Genomic DNA, 19879 nt, shown 5'->3' with positions numbered 1-19879 from the left:
TATGCTCAGACATTATATTTAAAAATACTTAAAAATTTTCCAAAACTCTTTGCAAGCTAACGATTACATTACATATTTGAATCACCAATAAAATGAAACAACAATCGTCTCACAAGTTCCATTTCTAAACGTTCGAATCAAACAAAATCTGCATTTTTTTCAGGTTGCCGGAGCAAATGCACATGCGCACTTGAAAAAGAACGAGATCACGACACCAACCTCATTTTTATCTGTTCTACACAGAATCCTCTGAATAATGCTTTGTCAAATTGCGCTGGTCTTCAGAAGTAATTCACAATTTGGTCTTGTTGATGACAGCGACTCTTTGTGTGCCATTTGAGTAGTTGCTGCTGTCATGTGATGTGTGTTTGATTGGGTGGACTGTACCTCACGTTCGTTTCATGCAGATTACAAAACAAAACAAAAAATCTTTTGTTTTCAAGTGTTGGTTTATTTAAAAGTACAGATTTCAAGCTTTATGTGGACATGTCTTATGTTTGTGAAACAAGTATTCTCTGAGATTCCAGTGCGTTTGTTGACCACAAAAACTGCCAGAAAAATACACATCTGGTCAGAGCATCTCCCCCAGAGAAAGATTGTCTATAGCAAATTGATGATTGGCTCCTGTACTAGTAGGCGGGGCTTCATTCGCCATATTGTTCTTTAGTGACCATTCAAAACTATATGAGTGACATGTCTTGTGTATTCTATAACCTTTGATATAAAGCATTCAATGTTTGGTGACAGATAGACAGACAGACAGATAGATAGATGTACAGAAAGACAAATAAATAGACACACCGCAGACAAACAGACAGACAGATGGATGGATGGATGGATGTCTGTTTCCAGCATAGTATAATATAGTGTACATATATGACAGTAAGTTTGTACTTGGCATCTCTCATTGCTGCATGGCTCAACGAGACAGTGATGTGGGATTGCATTTATAAGATCCTTTTACATGTAGGGTACTTTTTTTTCCTCCTGTGTTTTCCTCTCCATCTAGACATGACGGTAGTAGCAAGGGATGTGTGAAACTAAAATGAGCTAAAATGCTGTGAAAAGTGCTGTGGAGCGCAGCAGACAGAGGTACACGGGCTGTTCTCATCCGGGTGCCCTGCTGTCAGCCGCTCTGACTTCAAAGTGTGCAGATAGAGGGACTCCAGCTGCTCTCCTCTCTCAGCTGGGGCTGCTCTCGGCCCGGCTCCAGTGTCCGCCTGACCTCCCCACTGGGACAGAGGCTTTTTTTTTTGATAGAATAAGCAAATTCTCCATTCTACTACTACTCCTAATTCCTAGAGACCGTGCTGTTTCATGTGTAATTCAGTGGTGAGGTCTGGCTTAGATTTTGTCAATAAAAGAGCAAAGGGAGGACTTGAGCATGTATATTCTATTTAAAGGCTCGTGAAAGTCCATGTTTCAGCACTGGTTGGTTCAGCTGCACAGGGGTCAATGTAGGTTATTCAGGCTATAACAGGTTTATTTTGCTTCCATTCAAGTTTTCCACAAACGGATGCTACAATTTACACTACACACCTTTTAACCATTGTTTTGTTAGCTCACCAGTGATTACATAAACATCTGTGAAAGTATACGAGCTTTATATTATTATTATTATTATTATTATTATTATTATTATTATTATTATTATTATTATTATTATTATTATTATTATTATAGTGTAATGTAATTTAATGTGTTTTTATATAGCATGGCGGGGGGAGATGGGGCATCTACTTGGGTGATGCAGCGGCAGCCACAGGACAACGGCGCCAGTGCGCTCACACCAGCTATTGGTGGAGTGAATAGACAGTGAATAGAGCCAATTCAGTGGATGGGGATGATTGGGAGGCCATGATTGTAATGGCCAATTGAGGGACTTTGGACAGGACAGCTGGGATACACCCCTCTTTAAGAGAAGTGCCAAGGGATTTTTAATGACCACAGAAAGTCAGGACCTCGGTTTAACGTCTCATCTGAAAGACGGATTAATGAAAAAATAATAATATTACTGATGCATACTGATGTTGTTTGCACTATGCTCTGCATCGAAAAAATATATGACCATGCTTTTCAATCTTTAATAACTTTAAATATGTATATTGCTTAATTGTGACCCCGGACAACAAAATCACCCATAAGGGTACATTTTCTGAAATTGAGATTCATACTTAATAGGAAAGCCGAATAAATAAGCTGATGTCTGATGTTGATGTCTGGTTTATATATGAAAATCTGGTATCTGAACGTTCAAAAAATAAGAATATTGAGATAATTGCCTTTAAAGTTGTCCAAAATAAGTACTTAGCAAGGCATATTACTTATCAAAGATCAAGTTGTAATATATTTACACTAGGAAATATACAAAATATATTCATGGACCATGATATTCACTTGGTGTAAAATTTAAAATCTATCATTTTGACCTACAATGTATTTTTTTTTTCTGTTGATGAGACTTGTATAAGAGTTCAAATTAAGTGTTATAACAAATAGAACATATTCCTATATCAAAACCTTTGTAAATCCTAAAAAAAAAATTCCAATCAAACAGTCAGATAAGAGGGATAGGTTTAGGTAACAATTCATTTTGATGGTCCATTTGAGTAATAGCAGACTCAAGTTAGGCAGACTGTCTGCCTAAAATTTGCTGATGCTGCTTCTTCAACAGACATTTAACTGACTATAAGAAACTTACAGTAGCAATTACAATTCAATTTACACTAACCCTAATCCCAACCTAACAGTCTATTTATTATCTAATGATAGTTAGTTGCCATGGAGATGTAATGTACTGTAACTTAAATTCAACAAATAGACCATCGAAATGTGACCTAAGTTTACAATTAATATCAATTTTAGCCTTAAAGTCTGCATAAACCCGAAGCTGCAACCATTTTTTCAATACTGTGATACAGTTCTTAGAGGTATGGGATAATAAATGAGAAAACAATGGGCATGACTTGGCTTCTTTTCTACTGCAAGCTGATTGAATGTAGTGAAGTAGACGTTTCATTCAGAAAGATTGGGAAAGTTTTTTTTTTTTTTTGAGCATTATTACAACTTAACATACATATACCTCCTGCTCACCATTTCTGTTTGTTGTCAAAACTGACAGTTTGAGCGGTGTGTTAAGTATGTTAATGACACCCAATACCTCAGACAAACATAATCCGAGAATTTAACTGAAAAGACACAGGAAGTGCATATTCACATTTCATTTTTAGATTACAAGTGCAATCTATTTTTTTTCTTAATGACATCCACAAATGAATTGCTCACCACAATACTGGCAATATGAACTATCAAATTCAGTATGGTTGGTTTTGATTCCATGTGTACTTTAAAGGTAAATCCTAAGGGTTATGGGCTTGTACACAATTCTGGATTGGTTTTGAACTGGAAGGTTTCTTTGAACTGCTATATTGTTCCAGAATCAGCAAAGGATGTTGATACAGGAACATGTCTTACTTGGCAAAATCATCCTTCATGGTATGTGCATGAGAATTAGCGTCACTAATGTAATTTTAGTAGGCAAAAACAAACATTCACCTACAGTCCATAAACATGTTTTCCATTTGCGCTATGAAGTCTCAGAGTTTAAAATGCCTGTCATAGGAAAGCCGGTGCTGTTATGAATAATTAAAGCGACACATTTTCTCATAGGATAAGGCATGCAGTTTCATGAATAATTATGAGACACTGACATGTCATCAATTACTGTGGTCATTTGCCACATCACAACCTGTAGATTTTTATACCTGGGAGATGAAAATAGCTGAGGAAAGTTATACAGTTTTATAATTAAAATGAACTGGCTTTAGCAGGCTTGAGTCTTATTAAGCTGTGTTACCACCCTCGTGGTGCATTTTTGGAAGATGCGCAAAAATTTTAAAATGCACATACAGTATATTTAAAATGATAAGTGTGTGTGTTAAAAACTCATATTATATATAAATATAATACACATTAACAAAAAAAATCTTGATGCACCTTAAAGTCATGGGATTTTATCTCAACAGATGATGTGATCGAATGACTGGACTAATCAGTGGACCAATCCCAACGCCCTGCATCTTAAATTTGTTTTAATAATTCTGCAAAAAATTGATTGAAAGACCATCTTTAGGCTGATTTTGTATCGTCACCTCTTAGAGGTGTCTTACATGATTATTGTGTTCCCCTTCGGATGGGGAACTCCAATGCTATGTGGAAACTTCCACTATGGGGATTTCGTCAGAATCCAATCATCTGAAAGAGTATAAAAACGGGCCAATGAAATGCCAATGAGTTGGCAGCGTCAGCGTGCACAGCTGGCGTCAATGACAATCAGTCATGCTATAAAGACGCAGCCAGTGCCATGCTCGACATCCTTTCGCTTTCAGAGCCTTTCACGAAGCTTCTGAGAGAGTCTTTGAGGGTATCTCCAACCTGTGTCTACAGAGAGAGATCGAGAAGCAGCTTCTCCCGGTCCAGAGCGCGTATACGCAGTGGCAGGTCGAGCTGGGTATTTCTCCCTTGCCTGGCGTCCTTTGGGTCCGGTCCTCCAAGAGCGGTTTGTATATAGGAAAAAAGCTTTCCTAAAAGAGCAACACGGTCGTGCAGCGCGTCTTTTTCAAGACGTCACTCCGACCGTGCGTTTCTGGATGCGGTGGTTTCCTATCCCCGGATGATGGGCACGAGCACAGCGTTTCATGTCTGGGGGTCCAGCATGTTAATGCGGTGCTCGCGGGCAGTGCATGCCATCACTGATGTCATGTCTGTTGCGCAGTTAAGATCGCGGCTCGCTCTTGCAAAAGAGCCACCCACCCCAGTTGTCCCCCGCACTGCGGTTGGCACTCGGGCAGATCTGAGGGTTTCAGTGAGAGTAAATCCGCCGCCCCCGGGCCGTGGACCTCTCGCTCCTCCACGCGCTCCATCCAAGCTTCAGGTGAAGAGAAGCGCTCCGTCCTTGGATGGTCGCTCTCTCACCTGATGACACCGGGGGTCAGATGTCCATCGCTGCATCGGAGGATGGGCTGTCATTGTCTGATGAGGATGCGAGCCCGCTCGCTCCCTCCCTCCGGGGTGGGGAGCGCGGCGTTAGCATCTAAAAAGCAGACGTGATGGCCGTGCTTTCTCGGGCTGCTTCGGCCGTGGGTCTGGTGATGGTTTATCCCCCAGCCCCGCGGCCGGACCGACTAGATGGGTGTATGTGGAGGATATAAGGAGGCAAGACCTTCAAAGCCTCCCGTCCCCTTCTTCCCGGAAGTGCACAGTAAACTCACGCTGTCCTGAGGGCACTTTTTTCTGCCCGATCTGCGTGCGCTTCCATCCTCACCATCCTTGGAGGTTGGGCTGTCAAGGTCTGACGAGGATTCGAACCCGCTCGCTCCCTCCGGGACTTTGAGCGCGGCGTCGAATCCAGAAGCAGACTTTGCGGCTGTGCTTCCCCAGGCTGCTTCGGCCGTGGTTCTGGAGATGGTTTATCCCCCAGCTCCGCGGCCGGACCGATTAGAGGGGTTGTGATGTGGAGGATGAAGGCGAGACCTTCTAAGCCTCCCCATCCCCTTCTTCCTGGATGGGCACAGTAGGCTCACGCAGTGTGCTGCGTGCGCCTTCCCCCTCGCCATGCACGCTATGGCCACCTACCAGCGCTACCAAGCGCAGGCGCTGGCCCGGCTGCGCGAGGATGGTTCTGACCCAGGACTGAGCATGCGCTCCGCACCGCAACCGACTATGCTCTTACAAAAAAAAAAAAAAAAAGTCGGCTGTGTGTGCCCTGGGAAGGACGATGATCACATCCGTGATCCAGGAATGCCACCTCAGGCTAAACCTGGTGATGTGCGTGACGTTGACAAAGTTCGCTTTCTTAACTCACCCATATCCCAGGCTGGCCTGTTCGGCGACACTGGCGGTGAATTCGCCCAGGAATTCACGCCGGTGATAGAGCAGTCGGAGGCGATGGGCGAGGTCTCTATCGGCGGGATTGTATGACCGCTCCCCCCCGCCGAGCCATCCACATCCACTGCTTTTTCGCCGAGGACGCCCGCCCGCAGCTTTGCTTCGCCGCCCCCGCCTGCGCCTCCGGCCACGCGGCTGCGCCGAGCATCGCGCCGGCAACCAGCGTCCCCCGCCCAGGGCGCCGCTAAGTTCGGTAAAACGGACCGCGAAGCGTCCCTGAGGCGGGCCATCTGGGGAGGAGGGAATTTGCTCTTTCCCCGCTGGAGGGCGGGGCACGTTATTTAAAGGCGTAAAAAAAAAAAAAAAAAAAACGCCATCAAAATCCTCAGTGAAAGAGCACTTTTCCCCTCCTCCGGATGTGACAGTCCGAACACTGCCAGTCTGGGACGCTATGCCTTCCAGCTTGCAGGATCGGTGCATTTCGCCAATGGCTCATGGAGCACGAGAGAACGGTCTCCTTTCTCTCCACTCCCAGCCCCTCTCCTGGAGTTTGAGTGCGAGACGAGAACATCTCCTCTCCTGCTCTCCTGTGGGACCCCAGCGCTCCCCGGATGAGCCCACTCACTCCACGCTGCCCCGCCGCTGGCACGTCAGCAATCGTGCGGGTGGGACCATTTGCGGGGGCTCTGCCTGCCTGGTTAGCGCGGGCCAGCCCATCGCAATGGCTCATCCATACGACCAGACTCGGCTATGCGATTCAGTTCGCTAAACGGCCTCCCAGGTTCACGGGCGACCAGGGTCAGTCCTGCGTCCGCCCCTGTCTTGCGAGAGGAGATTGCTGTCCTCCTGGCGAAGGATGCAATCGAGCCGGCCCTCCAGCCGAGATGGAGCGCGGGTTTTACAGCCCGCACTTCATCGTGCCCCCCAAAAAAAAAAAAAAAAAAAAAAAGCGGTGGGCTATGGCTAATCCTATATCTGCACATTTTGAACCGCTGCCTTCACAGGCTGCGCTTCGGAATGCTTACGCAGATGCGCATCACGCGATGCATTCGTCCTCAGGATTATTTTGCAGCAATAGATCTGAAGGACGCGTATTTTCATATCTCCACACTTCCACGCCACCGGCAGTTTCTGCGGTTTGCGTTTGAAGGTCGAGCATGGCAATACAAGGTCCTCCCCTTCGGGCTCTCTCTGTCTTCGCGAGTTTTCACCAAGCTCGCGGGGGGTGCCCTCGCGCCCCTTCGGCTCGCCGGCATCCGCACGCTCAATTATTTCGATGACTGGCTGATTTTTAGCCCACTCTCGGGAGCAATTGATTATGCACAGAGACAAGGTGCTCCGGCACCTCCGCCCGTTGGGGTTTCAGGTCAACCGAGAAAAGAGCAAGCTCGCCCCCGTGCAGAGCATCTCCTTTCTCGGGTTGGAGCTGGACTCGATCACTATGGAGGCGCGCCTCTCACGAGAGCGCGTCGAGGTAATGCTGAACTGTCTGAGAGAGTTCGACAGAAAAAAAGTGGTCCCCCTGAAATTATTTCAGAGGCTCCTGGGGCATATGGCATCCGTAGCCGCGGCCACGCCGCTCGGATTGCTCCATATGAGACCACTACAGCATTGGCTTCACGATCGGGTCCCCAGACGCGCATGGCACGCGGGCCCACACCGAGTGACTGTCACTGCGCTGTGTCACCGCACCCGCACCCCCTGGAAAGGACCCCTCCTTCCTACGGGCCAGTGTGCCCCTAGGTCAGGCGTCCAGGCAGGCTGTCGTTTCGGCAGATGCCTCCAGTATGGGGTGGGGGGCCGTGTGTAGCGGGCATGCTGCTGCGGACCTGTGGAGGGGAACCCAGCTGCATTGGCATATCAACTGCCTAGAGCTGTTGGCAGTGTTTCTCGCTCTGCGCCGCTTTTTACCGGTGACTGAGGGGGCAACACGTGCTGGTCAGGACGGACAGCACGGCCGCGGTAGCGTATTCCATCCGGATGGGGGGGTATACGCTCCCGCTGCATGTCTCAGCTCGCTCGCCGTCTGCTCCTCTGGAGTCATACGCGGCTGAAGTCGCTGCTTGCTATTCACACCCCGGATGGGCTCAACCGTGCGGCCAACAGGCTCTCACGGCAGCTCCTTCCCTGGGAGAATGGCGACTCCACCCCGAGTCATGCGTAAGTATGCACTCCCCCCAGTGAGCCTACTCGCGCAGTTTCTGTGCAAGGTCAGGGAGGACGAGGGGCAGGTCTTGCTAGTTGCGCCCCTGGCCCAACCGGACCTGGATATCAGAACTCTCCCTCCTCGCGACGCCCCCCCTGGCGAGTCCCTTTGAGAGAGGACCTACTCTCTCAGGGACAGGGCACCATCTGGCACCCTCGCTTAGTTCTGTGGAACCTCCACGTGGGGTCCATAAGACGCGACGAGGAAGACTTAGGTAACCTACCGGTGGCGGTGGTTAATACCATCACTCAGGCTAGTGCACCCTCTACGAGGCATGCCTACGCCCTGGAGTGGAGTCTATTCACTGAGTGGTGCGCTTCTCGCCGAGAAGACCCCCGATCTTGCCAGATCAGTGTTGTGCTTTCTTTCCTTCAGGACAGGTGGAGCGAAGGCTGTCGCGCTCCACACTGAGGGTTTACGTGGCCACCATCTCCGCTCATCATGATGCGTGGATGGCGGCACCGTGGGGAGGCATAACCTCATCATCCAGTTCCTCAGAGATGCGAGGCGGATGTTTTCCCCCGCCCCCCTCTCATACCCTCTTGAGATCTCGCGGTAGTGCTACGAGCCTACGTGGGGATCCCTTCGAACCACTCGACTCAGTATCCTTGAGATTTCTGTCCTTGAAGACAGCTCTGCTGGTCATGTTGGCATCGGTTAAGAGGGTTAGGTACCTGGAGGCATTTTCGGTCAGTGACTCGTGCCTAGAATTCGGGCCGGCCTACTCTCACGTTGTCCTGAGACCCCGGCCCGGCTATGTGCCCAAGGTTCCTACCACGCCGTTTAACAATCAGGTAGTGAGCCTGCAAGCGCTGCCCGCGGAGGAGGCAGACCCAGCCCTTTCATTGTTGTGTCCTGTTCGCGCTTTGCGAATATATGGGGACCACACTCAGAGCCTTAGATCCTCTGACCAGCTCTTTGTCTATTACAGTGGTCGGCAGATGGGAAGTGCCGTATCTAAACAGAGGTTGGCCCACTGGGTAGTGGATGCCATCTCCCTCGCCTTTGGGCCAGGGTGAGCCGTGTCCCCCGGGGGTGGGAGCGCACTCCATTACGGAGCATCGCATCCTCCTGGGCGTTAGCACGCGGCGCCTCTCTGACAGACATTTGTAGAGCTACGGGTTGGGTGACACCCAATACATTTGCAAGGTTACAATCTGCGAGTGGAGCCGGTTTCCTCAAGGGTATTAGGCAACCCTTGGTGATTGAGGAAACGATTCGGTTGAGGTGTCGAAACACGCTTGCTGCACCACTCTCCCTAACCCGGAGATACGTGCGCTTTTTCAGCTTTGTCAGTTTAGTTCCCCATTTCTTTGGCGAACCCTGCAGAGTTCCTCCGAGGCCCCCAGCACCTGACTCAGCGGAGGAGTCAGGTGTTGGCCCGTTACGTTGTCGGCATGCCAGCTGGTCAGCCCGCGTTCTGGGTATAGGTGCCTGCTATGTGTGATCCCCGCTGGCGATCCCATACGTTCACACAGCCACGGTATAGTCCCCCCTTTTTAGGGCAGGCTCGTGTCTTCCCTCCCCGCTAACCATCCTTATGCTAGGACCCCCCCATCTCTGGGCTGGTCCATAGATTGTCACCAGGTCTCCCCTCTGGGTAGCAGGTGAGCTCCGCAGCGTCCTCCCTATCGGGACTGAACGCTTTCCCAACGTACTGTCGTATCAAAACCTTTTTACAGGGTTATTGCGACTCCCCGAAAAATATAACAGTTTCTGAACAGGTAAGTGAGGGCCAGGGGACACGTTGGAAGACTGTGTCTCGGGGCGTTGTAGGTGCGCTTGCTCTACTGCGTGGCACACCCTTCGCCAGGGGCGCAGTAAGGTTCTTTCGTTGTGGCGTTTTCCATAGATTTCCCCATAGTGGAAGTTTCCACATAGCATTGGAGTTCCCCATCCGAAGGGGAACGCTACGGTTACTAAAGTAACCCTTCGTTCCCCGAGGGGGGGAACGGAAATGCTATGTTCCTTCGCCACAGCGATTGTCCCTTAGCTGTTGAGCGTGAAAGTCTCTTCAGCTAGAAAAGGATGTCGAGCATGGCACTGGCTGCGTCTTTATAGCATGACTGATTGTCATTGACGCCAGCTGTGCACGCTGACGCTGCCAACTCATTGGCATTTCATTGGCCCGTTTTTATACTCTTTCAGATGATTGGATTCTGACGAAATCCCCATAGTGGAAGTTTCCACATAGCATTTCCGTTCCCCCCCTCGGGGAACGAAGGGTTACTTTAGTAACCGTAGCGTTCTCATAAATCAGGTGTTTGCATCCAAGCGCAAGATAATATGATATAGTTTGTTATTGCATGTTTCATCTAACAAGCTTCTCATTTACTTTGTAAGAAAAAGGACTCTGTGGGTTTCACTTGCAAAGGCATTATTGTTTTTCTTTTATATACAGTTGAAGTCAGAATTATTAGCCCCTCTTTGATTTATTTACTTATTTTTTTAATTATTTCCCAAATGAATGTTTAACACAGCAAGCAAATTTTCACAGTATGTCTGATAATATTTTTTTCTTCTGGAGAAAGTCTTATTTGTTTTATTTCAGCTAGAATAAAAGCAGTTTTAATTTTTTTTAGAACCATTTTAAGGTCAAAATTATTAGCCCCTTTAAGCTATATTTTTGTTGATAGTCTACAGAACAAACCATCATTATACAATAACTTGCCTAATTACCCTAACTTGCCTAGTTAACCTAATTAACCTAGTTAAGCCTTTAAATGTCACTTTAAACTGTATAAAGTGTCTTGAAAAATATCTAGTCAAATATTATTTAATGTCATCACGGCAAAGATAAAAAAAAAATTAAAATTTAGAGATGAGTTATTAAAACTATGTTTAGAAATGTGTTGAAAAAAAATCTTTCCATTAAACAGAAATTGGGGAAAAAAAATAAACAGGGGGGCTAATAATTCTGACTTCAACTGTATGTGTCTTGTGAAGTGATGGTTTCATTCTATTGAACAGATGGAAACCATCCTTTACTCATAATGTGTTTGTACAATGTATTTTTTTTTTTTTTGTTTATGCATAAGTTAAATTTGCAATTATCTAAAGAAATATCATTTATTATGTATAACACAAACACCTCTCTTAGTATCTCCTGAAATCTAGTTTACTGTTGATGTAAATACTCTGACCCTGCAAACTTAAATAGATAGTTCACCCAAAAAGACCAAAAAGTGATTACATATCTTTATCAGCTTCCTGTCATGGCAATTTTAAATAAAGAAACTCTTACTGATCAAGAGACAAAATCTTAAAAGGTTTACTTCCAAAAACATTTCATTCTTTGCAAAGAATTGGTCTGACAGTCATACAGGAATACCAGTTGCTGCAGCGTGCGACACACATGCTAGCCAGACACCAGGTTTTATCTTCTTTTCTCTTCTTCAAGGCCCACTTCATCACAGTTGACACTCAGTTCTCTTTAGAGCATTAGATTTTACAGCCAGGATTTACACTTAATGAATGCATACAGTTGAAGTCATAATTATTAGCCCCCTAAATTATTAGCCTCCTGTTTATTATTTTTTTAAATTTCTGTTTAACAGAGAGATTTTTTTTCAACACATTTCTAAACATAATAGTTTTAATAACTCATCTCTAATATCTGATTTATCTTTGCCATAATGACAGTAAATAATATTTGACTAGCTATTTTTCAAGACACTTCTATACAGCTTAAAGTGACATTTTAAGACTTAACTAGGTTAATTAGGTTAACTAGGCAGGTTAGGGTAATTAGGCAAGTTATTGTATAATGATGGTTTTAACTGCAGACTATCGTAAAAATATATAGCTTAAAGGGGCTAATAATTTGACCTTAAAATGGTTTTTAAAACATTAAAAACTGCTTTTATTCTAGTCAAAATAAAACAAATAAGACTTTCTCCTGAAGAAAAAATATTATCAGACATACTGTGAAAATTTCCTTGCTCTGTTAAACATCATTTGGGAAATACTTAGAAAAGAATAAAAAATCTAAGGGGGGCTAGTAATTCTGACTTCAACTGTATGTTTAAAAGCAGATGACCACTTTCTGAATGACCCTTCTTGTAACATTTGTTTTTGTATCATCTCTAGGAAGGTATTTGTTTCTTAATATATGTTTCTAGTAAGAAAGAGAAGTTTTATAGAAATCAATGTTTTAGTAATAATTCAAATGAATTTTCAACCACAACACAACACAAAAATAAACCTGCTATAAACCTGCAACCACTTCCATATAGGAAAAACAAATACTAAGTCAATGGTTACAAAATAGCTTCTTTTGTTTTTGTTTGTCTTAATGGTATGAAATAAAATTGAGGGTGAGTTAACTTAGATTTTTGGGTGAATGAATGGGTTTTTGACAAGTGAAGGCAAATCTCTTCTAGAAATAACAGCTAATAATAGCGACTCTTTGTTTACAAGTTTGTGTGGCATTTGAGTAGGTACTGCTGTCATGTGATGTGCGTTTGACCTTGCGTTCATTTTTAAGTGCACTTGGTGATTTAAAAGTACAGATTTCCAGCTTTAATGTGGATATACTTCTTATCTTTGTGAAGCAAGTATTCACTAAGATTCCAGTGTGTTTGTTGACCAAAAAAACTGTGGTAAAAGTGCACATCTGGTCTGAGTAAAAACTGCAGTATTTTTTATTGCATGAATATCATGAGGAGGCCATAAGAATAAAAAAAAAAAAACACTCTGTGTTGAGTTCTCATGTGCGTACACAGGTGGGGTGAACGCAGAGCCCATCTGAAATCACAAATTTTTATCCTGGAGTACAAATAATTCCCAAATTGTGTTTTATCTGCTACTTCAATAATATCTCACCATTGGATAATTGCCTTGGAGAATACATTAACAATGTTAACGTCACGGTATTGTGGGCAAGGATTAATTTTGTTTTGAGACAACACAAACATACAAATTGTATTTTTCATGATTTCTTAACAATTTGCAATGCAGTCCTTGTGTTTCCATTAGATTAACCTTATTTGCAGCCTCATTTAAATCCCAAACACATGCTGTCTCCTCCACAAATTAATAACGCATCCCACGCTCCAGGTGAAAGTGTGGTTATTGCTACTAAATATTATTTTTGTTCACCCTGCTATTGAGCTTGCAGCAGCTTGAATCTTAACCATTGCAAGGTGGGAGAAAGTTGGCACACTTACAGCCAGACCTGCAAGCCCAGCAAACTGAGTCCGCTAAAACCAGGAAACCCTTTGTCTTTGTGTTTTGCTCCCATTAATATTAAACGTTCTCTCTGTTTTCCAGCCTTTGGACTATGAGTCAAAGGAATTCTACAACCTAACAGTGGTGGCCACCAACATTCGAGCCGATTCCGTTACGGGTGGGCCCTACATGGACCAGGCCACAATTAAAGTCGTCGTTCAGGATTCGGATGAACCCCCAGTCTTCACCAAACCATCGTATTTGTTTGACGTGCACGAAAATGCTGCAATCAACACAGTCATAGGAGCAGTAGCAGCAAGAGACCAGGACGCCACACACAGCCAAGTCAGGTAAAGGAAATTATTTCTAGCACATGTGACCTTGTCAGATGAGGTTTGCCTGTTGTCCTTCTGAAATTAGACCTAAAAAAGACACAAAGATCAAACTCAGGCTTCTATATCAATCTAATAGCCAAGTACTCCTTCACCGCTGCATCCTACCAGCCATTAAATGCCACTGATGAAATTGCCCGTAGAAGTGCATTTGCATTCAGACTAAATGGAGCTCTCACCTCCACAGAATTGGTTGTACTGGGAGCGAGAGATAGGACGGTGACACAATAAGATTCCTCCCCTTCCTCCCGCTGATGTATTTCACTTCTGTGACTTCCTTCTTGAAAAATTACAAGGGCACCTTCAGTATAGGTTATACAGCCAATTTCTCTTAGTCCGACCTAGCATTCCATTAATTCTCCAGTGACTCGCGATGTTTTGGGGACAACAGGCAACAGGTTTTGTAATTACACAGGGAACTGAGAGCAGAGATTGGGCTTCGGTGCTGCAATGGAGTTTACAGCAAGTGACCATATTTACGTATGTGATGTTTATTCTTGAGCTGTGAAATTAGCTAATTATTAGCAGATTATTTTAGAACTTTATGATAATAGATATACATTTATATGGGGTGACACGATGGCTCAGTGGTTTGCACCTTCGCCTCACAGCAAGAAAGTCGCTGGTTCGAGTCCCGGCTGGGTCAATTGGCATTTCTGTGTGAGTTTGCATGTTCCATCCATGAGTTTCCTCTGCGTGCTCCGATTTCCCCCACAGTCCAAGGACAAGTGCCATAGGTGAATTGAAAAAGCTAAATTGGCCATAGTGTATGTGTGTGGATGAGTGTCTATGGATGTTTCCCAGTACTGGGTTGCAGCTGGAAGGGCATCCGCTGTGTAAAACATATGCTGGATAAGTTGGCGGTTCATTATGCTGTAGCAACCCCTGGTAAATAAAGGTACTAAGCCAATGGAAAATGAATGAATACATTTAAATGCATATTTTTACAATATGTATACAATAAGTATAAGCTTGTTGATAACATATGTTCATATAAATGAACATTTGTTTTGTAGCACGTTCCGCAAGTCCACTATAGTGGTGCTTATTTACATTTTTGTACATTTGAAAAACATTACTTAGTGTTCATTTTGTTATAGGCTTCTGAAACATTCAAGCTACTTCTTGTACATGTCCATGAGAAGGTGAGGGTTGTCATACAGATCATCAAGCTTATCACTGACCTAAACACTTCCCTAAACCTAACCCATTGTGTTTTCAAAAGTCAAAAATAGAAAAGTGTGTGTGACCAAGTAGTTTCACCTTGATTTGACATTGCTTTTACCTCTTTTGTGGAAATGTACTTTGCCTGACATAAACCAGAACGCTCCACCACAAGAGCAGCACCATGCAAAGTGACCTACTGTACAGAGCAAACTGACCACACCAGAAAGGTTGTCCGAATAGAGATAGATAGGTTGGACAAACATATTTTTGTGGTGTCTATCTGACACTGTGCAATGAACTACATGTAAGTAATCTGTTGATAACATGACCTTGTGAATATCATTAGCGTGAAAAGGAACAGTTGTTGTTGAACAAAAGGGTGAACTATTTGTTTATAAGAGTGTTTTAAAGAGAAACGAGTAACTGTTCAATCAACTCATGATCCATTGTGTTGAGTATTTCAGAGCTGCTTGGTTTACACCAGGGGTGTTCAAACTCTGTTCTGGAGGGCCGGTGTCCTGCTGAGTTTAGCTCCAACTTGCTTCAACACACTTGCCAATAAGTTTCTAGTATATCTAGTAAGAGCTTGATTAGCAGGTTCAGGTTTGTTTGATTAGGTTTGGAGCTAAACTCTCCAGGACACCAGCCCTCCAGGACACCAGCCCTCCAGGACACCAGCCCTCCAGGACCGAGTTTGGACATCCCTGGTTTATAGTGAATGTTGCTTCACACAAATCCATCAATTTTGTGGTCATAGCGATTTGGTCAAAACTGAATGGGGCCTATTATAGGCCTATTATTTTGTGGGGGTTTTTAGAGCTAAACAATAAATCGATATGAAATTGCATATGCAAATTAGCTAAAGCTGTAATTTTCTTGCACATCATGAGGAAAATACTGTGATCTGAAGTAAGTCTTCTCTGAACACCAGGGGGCACTCTCCTTCACTTGTTTCACAGAACAACCAAATATGCTCAGATGAAATCAAGTAAATACTAGTCTATTGAAAATCCCCAACACAATCTCACGGCAATAACTTTTGATTTAGTGGCAAATTCATATGAATTCGTATGATCTCATTCATACAATTTTGTACGATTTACTTATCCCCCAATTGGGTTAGGTTTAGGGGCGGGGTTGGGCACCACACCTCATTTTTAAAAATCATACATTTTTGTACGACTGAACTGTGCCACTAAACTGACAAAAGTTAAATATTTATAGCGCTTGTAGAATAAACAGAAGATTAATTTGTGACTTGCGACTAACAGAAGTTATGTTTGGAGTAAAAGTGTCATTTTATGAGACATTTCAGGTTAACATTAGCATATTTTACTACAAAAGAGCTTAGTTCATTCAGAATCTACACAAACAGCTGTCAATATGGCAGAATGATTATTTGCAGCAGAATGCAGAATCGGTTTTATAAACAAATGTAAACTACAATCACGTGCGATTTATCATTCAGCCATAATTAGTATATTTTTTCCTGTCTGTTTTGAATGTTTTTTCTATACTTTGTGCATGCACTCCCCTCTAACCATTCCCAATTCTTTTCTTAATAGTGCTCTCCAAGCTCTTGTTGTGATGTGAATAAAAGATTAAACTTTCATCTTTTAAAAATAATATTGCTGTTTTTTTTCCCAATTCAAATGTCAAAAGGAGAAATTCTGCCTATTTTCAAAGAACATTTCTCTTCTCTGCAGAGAGCGGTTTCTTCTACATTCTGTTGTGTTTATTTATGTTGCTGTTTTTTTTTTTTTTTTTTTTTTTTTTTTTTGTAGTTATTTGGCTGTTGTTTTAAATACGAAATATAATCATTTCCGAGTCATTTAAACATTGCAGCTCTGACATCTGTGCACAGTGATTGAAAGTAAAAGTGACATTATTAGAAAAGAAATGGTACATTTTCTGTTCCCAAGGAACTGTTTCTTTCTTTCTTTCTTTTTCTTTCTTTCTTTCTTTTTCTTTCTTTCTTTCTTTCTTTCTTTCTTTCTTTCTTTCTTTCTTTCTTTCTTTCTTTCTTTCTTTCTTTCTTTCTTTCTTTCTTTTTCTTTCTTTGTCATTCAGGCTTTTCTGTCATTCAGGCTTTTCATATTGATGTGTTTGTGTTATTTGGATGATGAATTACTTCTCTCCTGAGGCCATCGAGCAGATTGTGTTAAGCTCAACATGACAACATCCACTTAAGCATTAAGAGATGAATTATCTTGTCTAATGTGATCACTTTTGACCTTTTTCTTCAGTATTTTGAACACTAAAGTGGTAAAGTTACATGCTTTGCCATGCTGGAGCAAAAGGGTGAACATAATTTCTAAAAGCTATAAAAGGAAATTTATAAACAGTAAACCAGATGCCAAAAATGGGGATGACTGACTTTATCTGCCAAATAGCCTGTGCTGAATTTCATAGAGTAATAAGATAACCATACCTCACCTCAAATGACAATTTCTGCTTGAATACAGCTAATTGTGCTCATCGGTATGGTTGTCACATCAATAGAAGAAGCAATCAAGGTGAAGCGGGAAAAAGAAATAGTATAATTGTGGCTTTTAAAGGACTCTGGTAAAATGGAAATGTCAGTTTTAATCGGAGCGCGGCAGGGAAACAGTTATTCACTGAAACATTATTCTGCATCAGTCTGACCTCTCAGACCATCAGCCTCTCTTACTGTAACATTGCAAGATTTCTCTTGTTATTGTGAAACTGACCCATATCAAACGATGCCAAGCTGTGCCCGACTTTAAATTAGCCTTGTTAGGAGTATTGTCTATCTGTCAAAAGAAGTGTGGGTGTAATCAGTGGGGATCTTTTAACCTTCTCTGACAGAAACCCCTCTGGCTCCAAATCGTGTTGTGGCACCTGATATCTAACATATGCTAATGCATAGTGACTGCTCTCGACGGTGATTGTGCTTTATTGATGTATGCTTTACTTATATGAAGTAGGCAGTCATTTGATTTGGTTTCTGCGTATTTACAGAGTGCAGCCTACTGGAAAACATTTGGTACAGTAGAATAAATGGCACTCTTGTGAAAGTCCTCTTAATTACTCGTTTACCCCACATAATAACTACATGGCAAAAAGCCTTGAGGACATGTTCTATCCTGTGCTTTTTTAGTAAAAAGAAAGATTTTTAAACTCTTTTTGTGTTTTATTTGTGTTATTACTCCACTGTGCAGTGTTTTGTTTGCTTGTGCCATTTTCATTTATCATGACATTTAATAAAATGGTCAGCCTTTACATTAGAGTGCTCAGGTTGCAGCATAAACGAGTAGGGGCTCTGTGTAATTATATTCCTCATGCACTTCATATGCAATTATCTTGTAGTGATCTGTAATTAAATGACTACTTTTACTATAATATGTTTAATTGTATTAACATTATATGTGGTTTTGTGCTGTTATCACACAGAGTAATGTTTGATTAATGATACTCATTGTGTATTAAAAATGTCTTATTTTGGCAATGGGGTTGTTTTATTAAGCACAAGTAAATAATAATAATAATAATAATAATAATAATAATAATAATAATAACACTAATAACAACAACAACAATAATAATAATAAAAAAATAAAAATAATAATATTATTAGTAATAATAATAATAATAATAATAATAATAATAATAATAATAATAAATAATAATAATATTAACAATAATAATAACAACACTAATAATAACAACAACAACAATAATATAAAACATAATAAAAACATTATTATTATTATTATTATTATTAATAATAATAATAATAATAATAATAATAATAATAATAATAACAATAATAAATAAATAAATAAATAAATAAATAAATAAATAAATAAATAAATAAATAAATAAATAAATAAATATTAATAATAATAAGGTAACATTTTACTTGAAGAGGTGTTCATACAGTATGACTGTCATGAAACCTTAATTTTCATGATTTGACCAAGATAGGCTCATTCTGAAAACGTAACCATGTATACATTTCTGGAGATTGCCAAACAGGGCTTTACATTAACACCCGCCGACCCGCCAAATGCGGGTAGATTTCAGCGATGGCGGGTAAGACAGACACTCCCACTAGCCACTTTGGCTGGTTGAAAAAATAAGTTTCCCAGATAATAGTTCTTAAAAGCAAGGTTCGACAATAAGGATGGTCCAATATGCTTGCAAAGGCGATCTTAGAATTGAGAAGCAACACGACTGACAAAAATAATTGCATTCGCAACTTCGCGCGAGCAAAGCAGTTGAATACGGAATGAGAGGATAATCACTCGCGCTAACAGCTGATGTGTGCGACTGTTTATGCGTGTTCCCGTTTCATTCGTGAACAACTGTGTCTCTTTCAAATAGACTAGACAAAACGTTATGAACATGCACCCACAGTCTTGCTGTTTCAAGATTTCCAGAGTTGACTTATTGTAAGCAGCGCCAATTGCTTTCGCTTGAACTATTCTTTGAACAGATTATTTATGGGTCTAACATTACCCGTGTGTGTGATCATCCTTTCGTTATCACACGGTATGTTTTTTACATGCTGTTTTTTGCGTTAATATGGTTTAATTATCATTTTTTTCAATAACATTGCTTTTATTGGGAGATTAACTCCCCATCTATGTGTAGTTAACTGGTGATCTGGGAGCTTTAGCCAGGACAGATTGCTGTGCATATGTTTTGTTAAATAAAAAGTGTAGTATTCAGCTATAGTTTGCTTGTTTTGACACATGTAAAATTTGTGGCTCAGAAATAATTAATTGTTTATGTTTGGTGTGGTCAAAGATAAATTTGGTAAATCCTTCATTTTGAGCTCTGAAAATTATGAAAAATAAAAACTAATTGTAATACTATGAAACCATGACCCATTTGCTTATGATTATTGAGCAAGCTCATACACGACACACAAAAAAATGAAATGAATGAGGAGGCTTGTGGAGATAACGCAAAATCTAAATCAAGTAACTTTTGCATGTCAAAGTCATATTTATGTGTATAAAATATATTTTCTCAACAATAATATTGTGGCCAGTGAAAATGGCGAGTGGCGAGTAGTAATGTTGGTAAACTA

At 42.0% G+C, this 19879-nt stretch overlaps 1 protein-coding gene across 1 annotated transcript in view; it reads left to right on the top strand.

Moving 5' to 3' along the window:
* The window catches only part of cdh8 (cadherin 8), a 189280-nt gene that overhangs the window by 144490 nt on the left and 24911 nt on the right, over positions 1–19879 (top strand). Inside the window, exon 7 of the mRNA XM_056461974.1 lies at positions 13364–13611. Coding sequence (XP_056317949.1) covers positions 13364–13611 — 248 coding nt within the window. The remainder of the gene's footprint in view (positions 1–13363; positions 13612–19879) is intronic.

This window comes from Danio aesculapii, chromosome 7, assembly GCF_903798145.1.
Source record: "Danio aesculapii chromosome 7, fDanAes4.1, whole genome shotgun sequence".
Lineage (NCBI taxonomy): Eukaryota > Metazoa > Chordata > Actinopteri > Cypriniformes > Danionidae > Danio > Danio aesculapii.
Note: the sequence above shows the minus strand (reverse complement) of the source record. Positions and strands in the feature narration are given on the sequence as shown.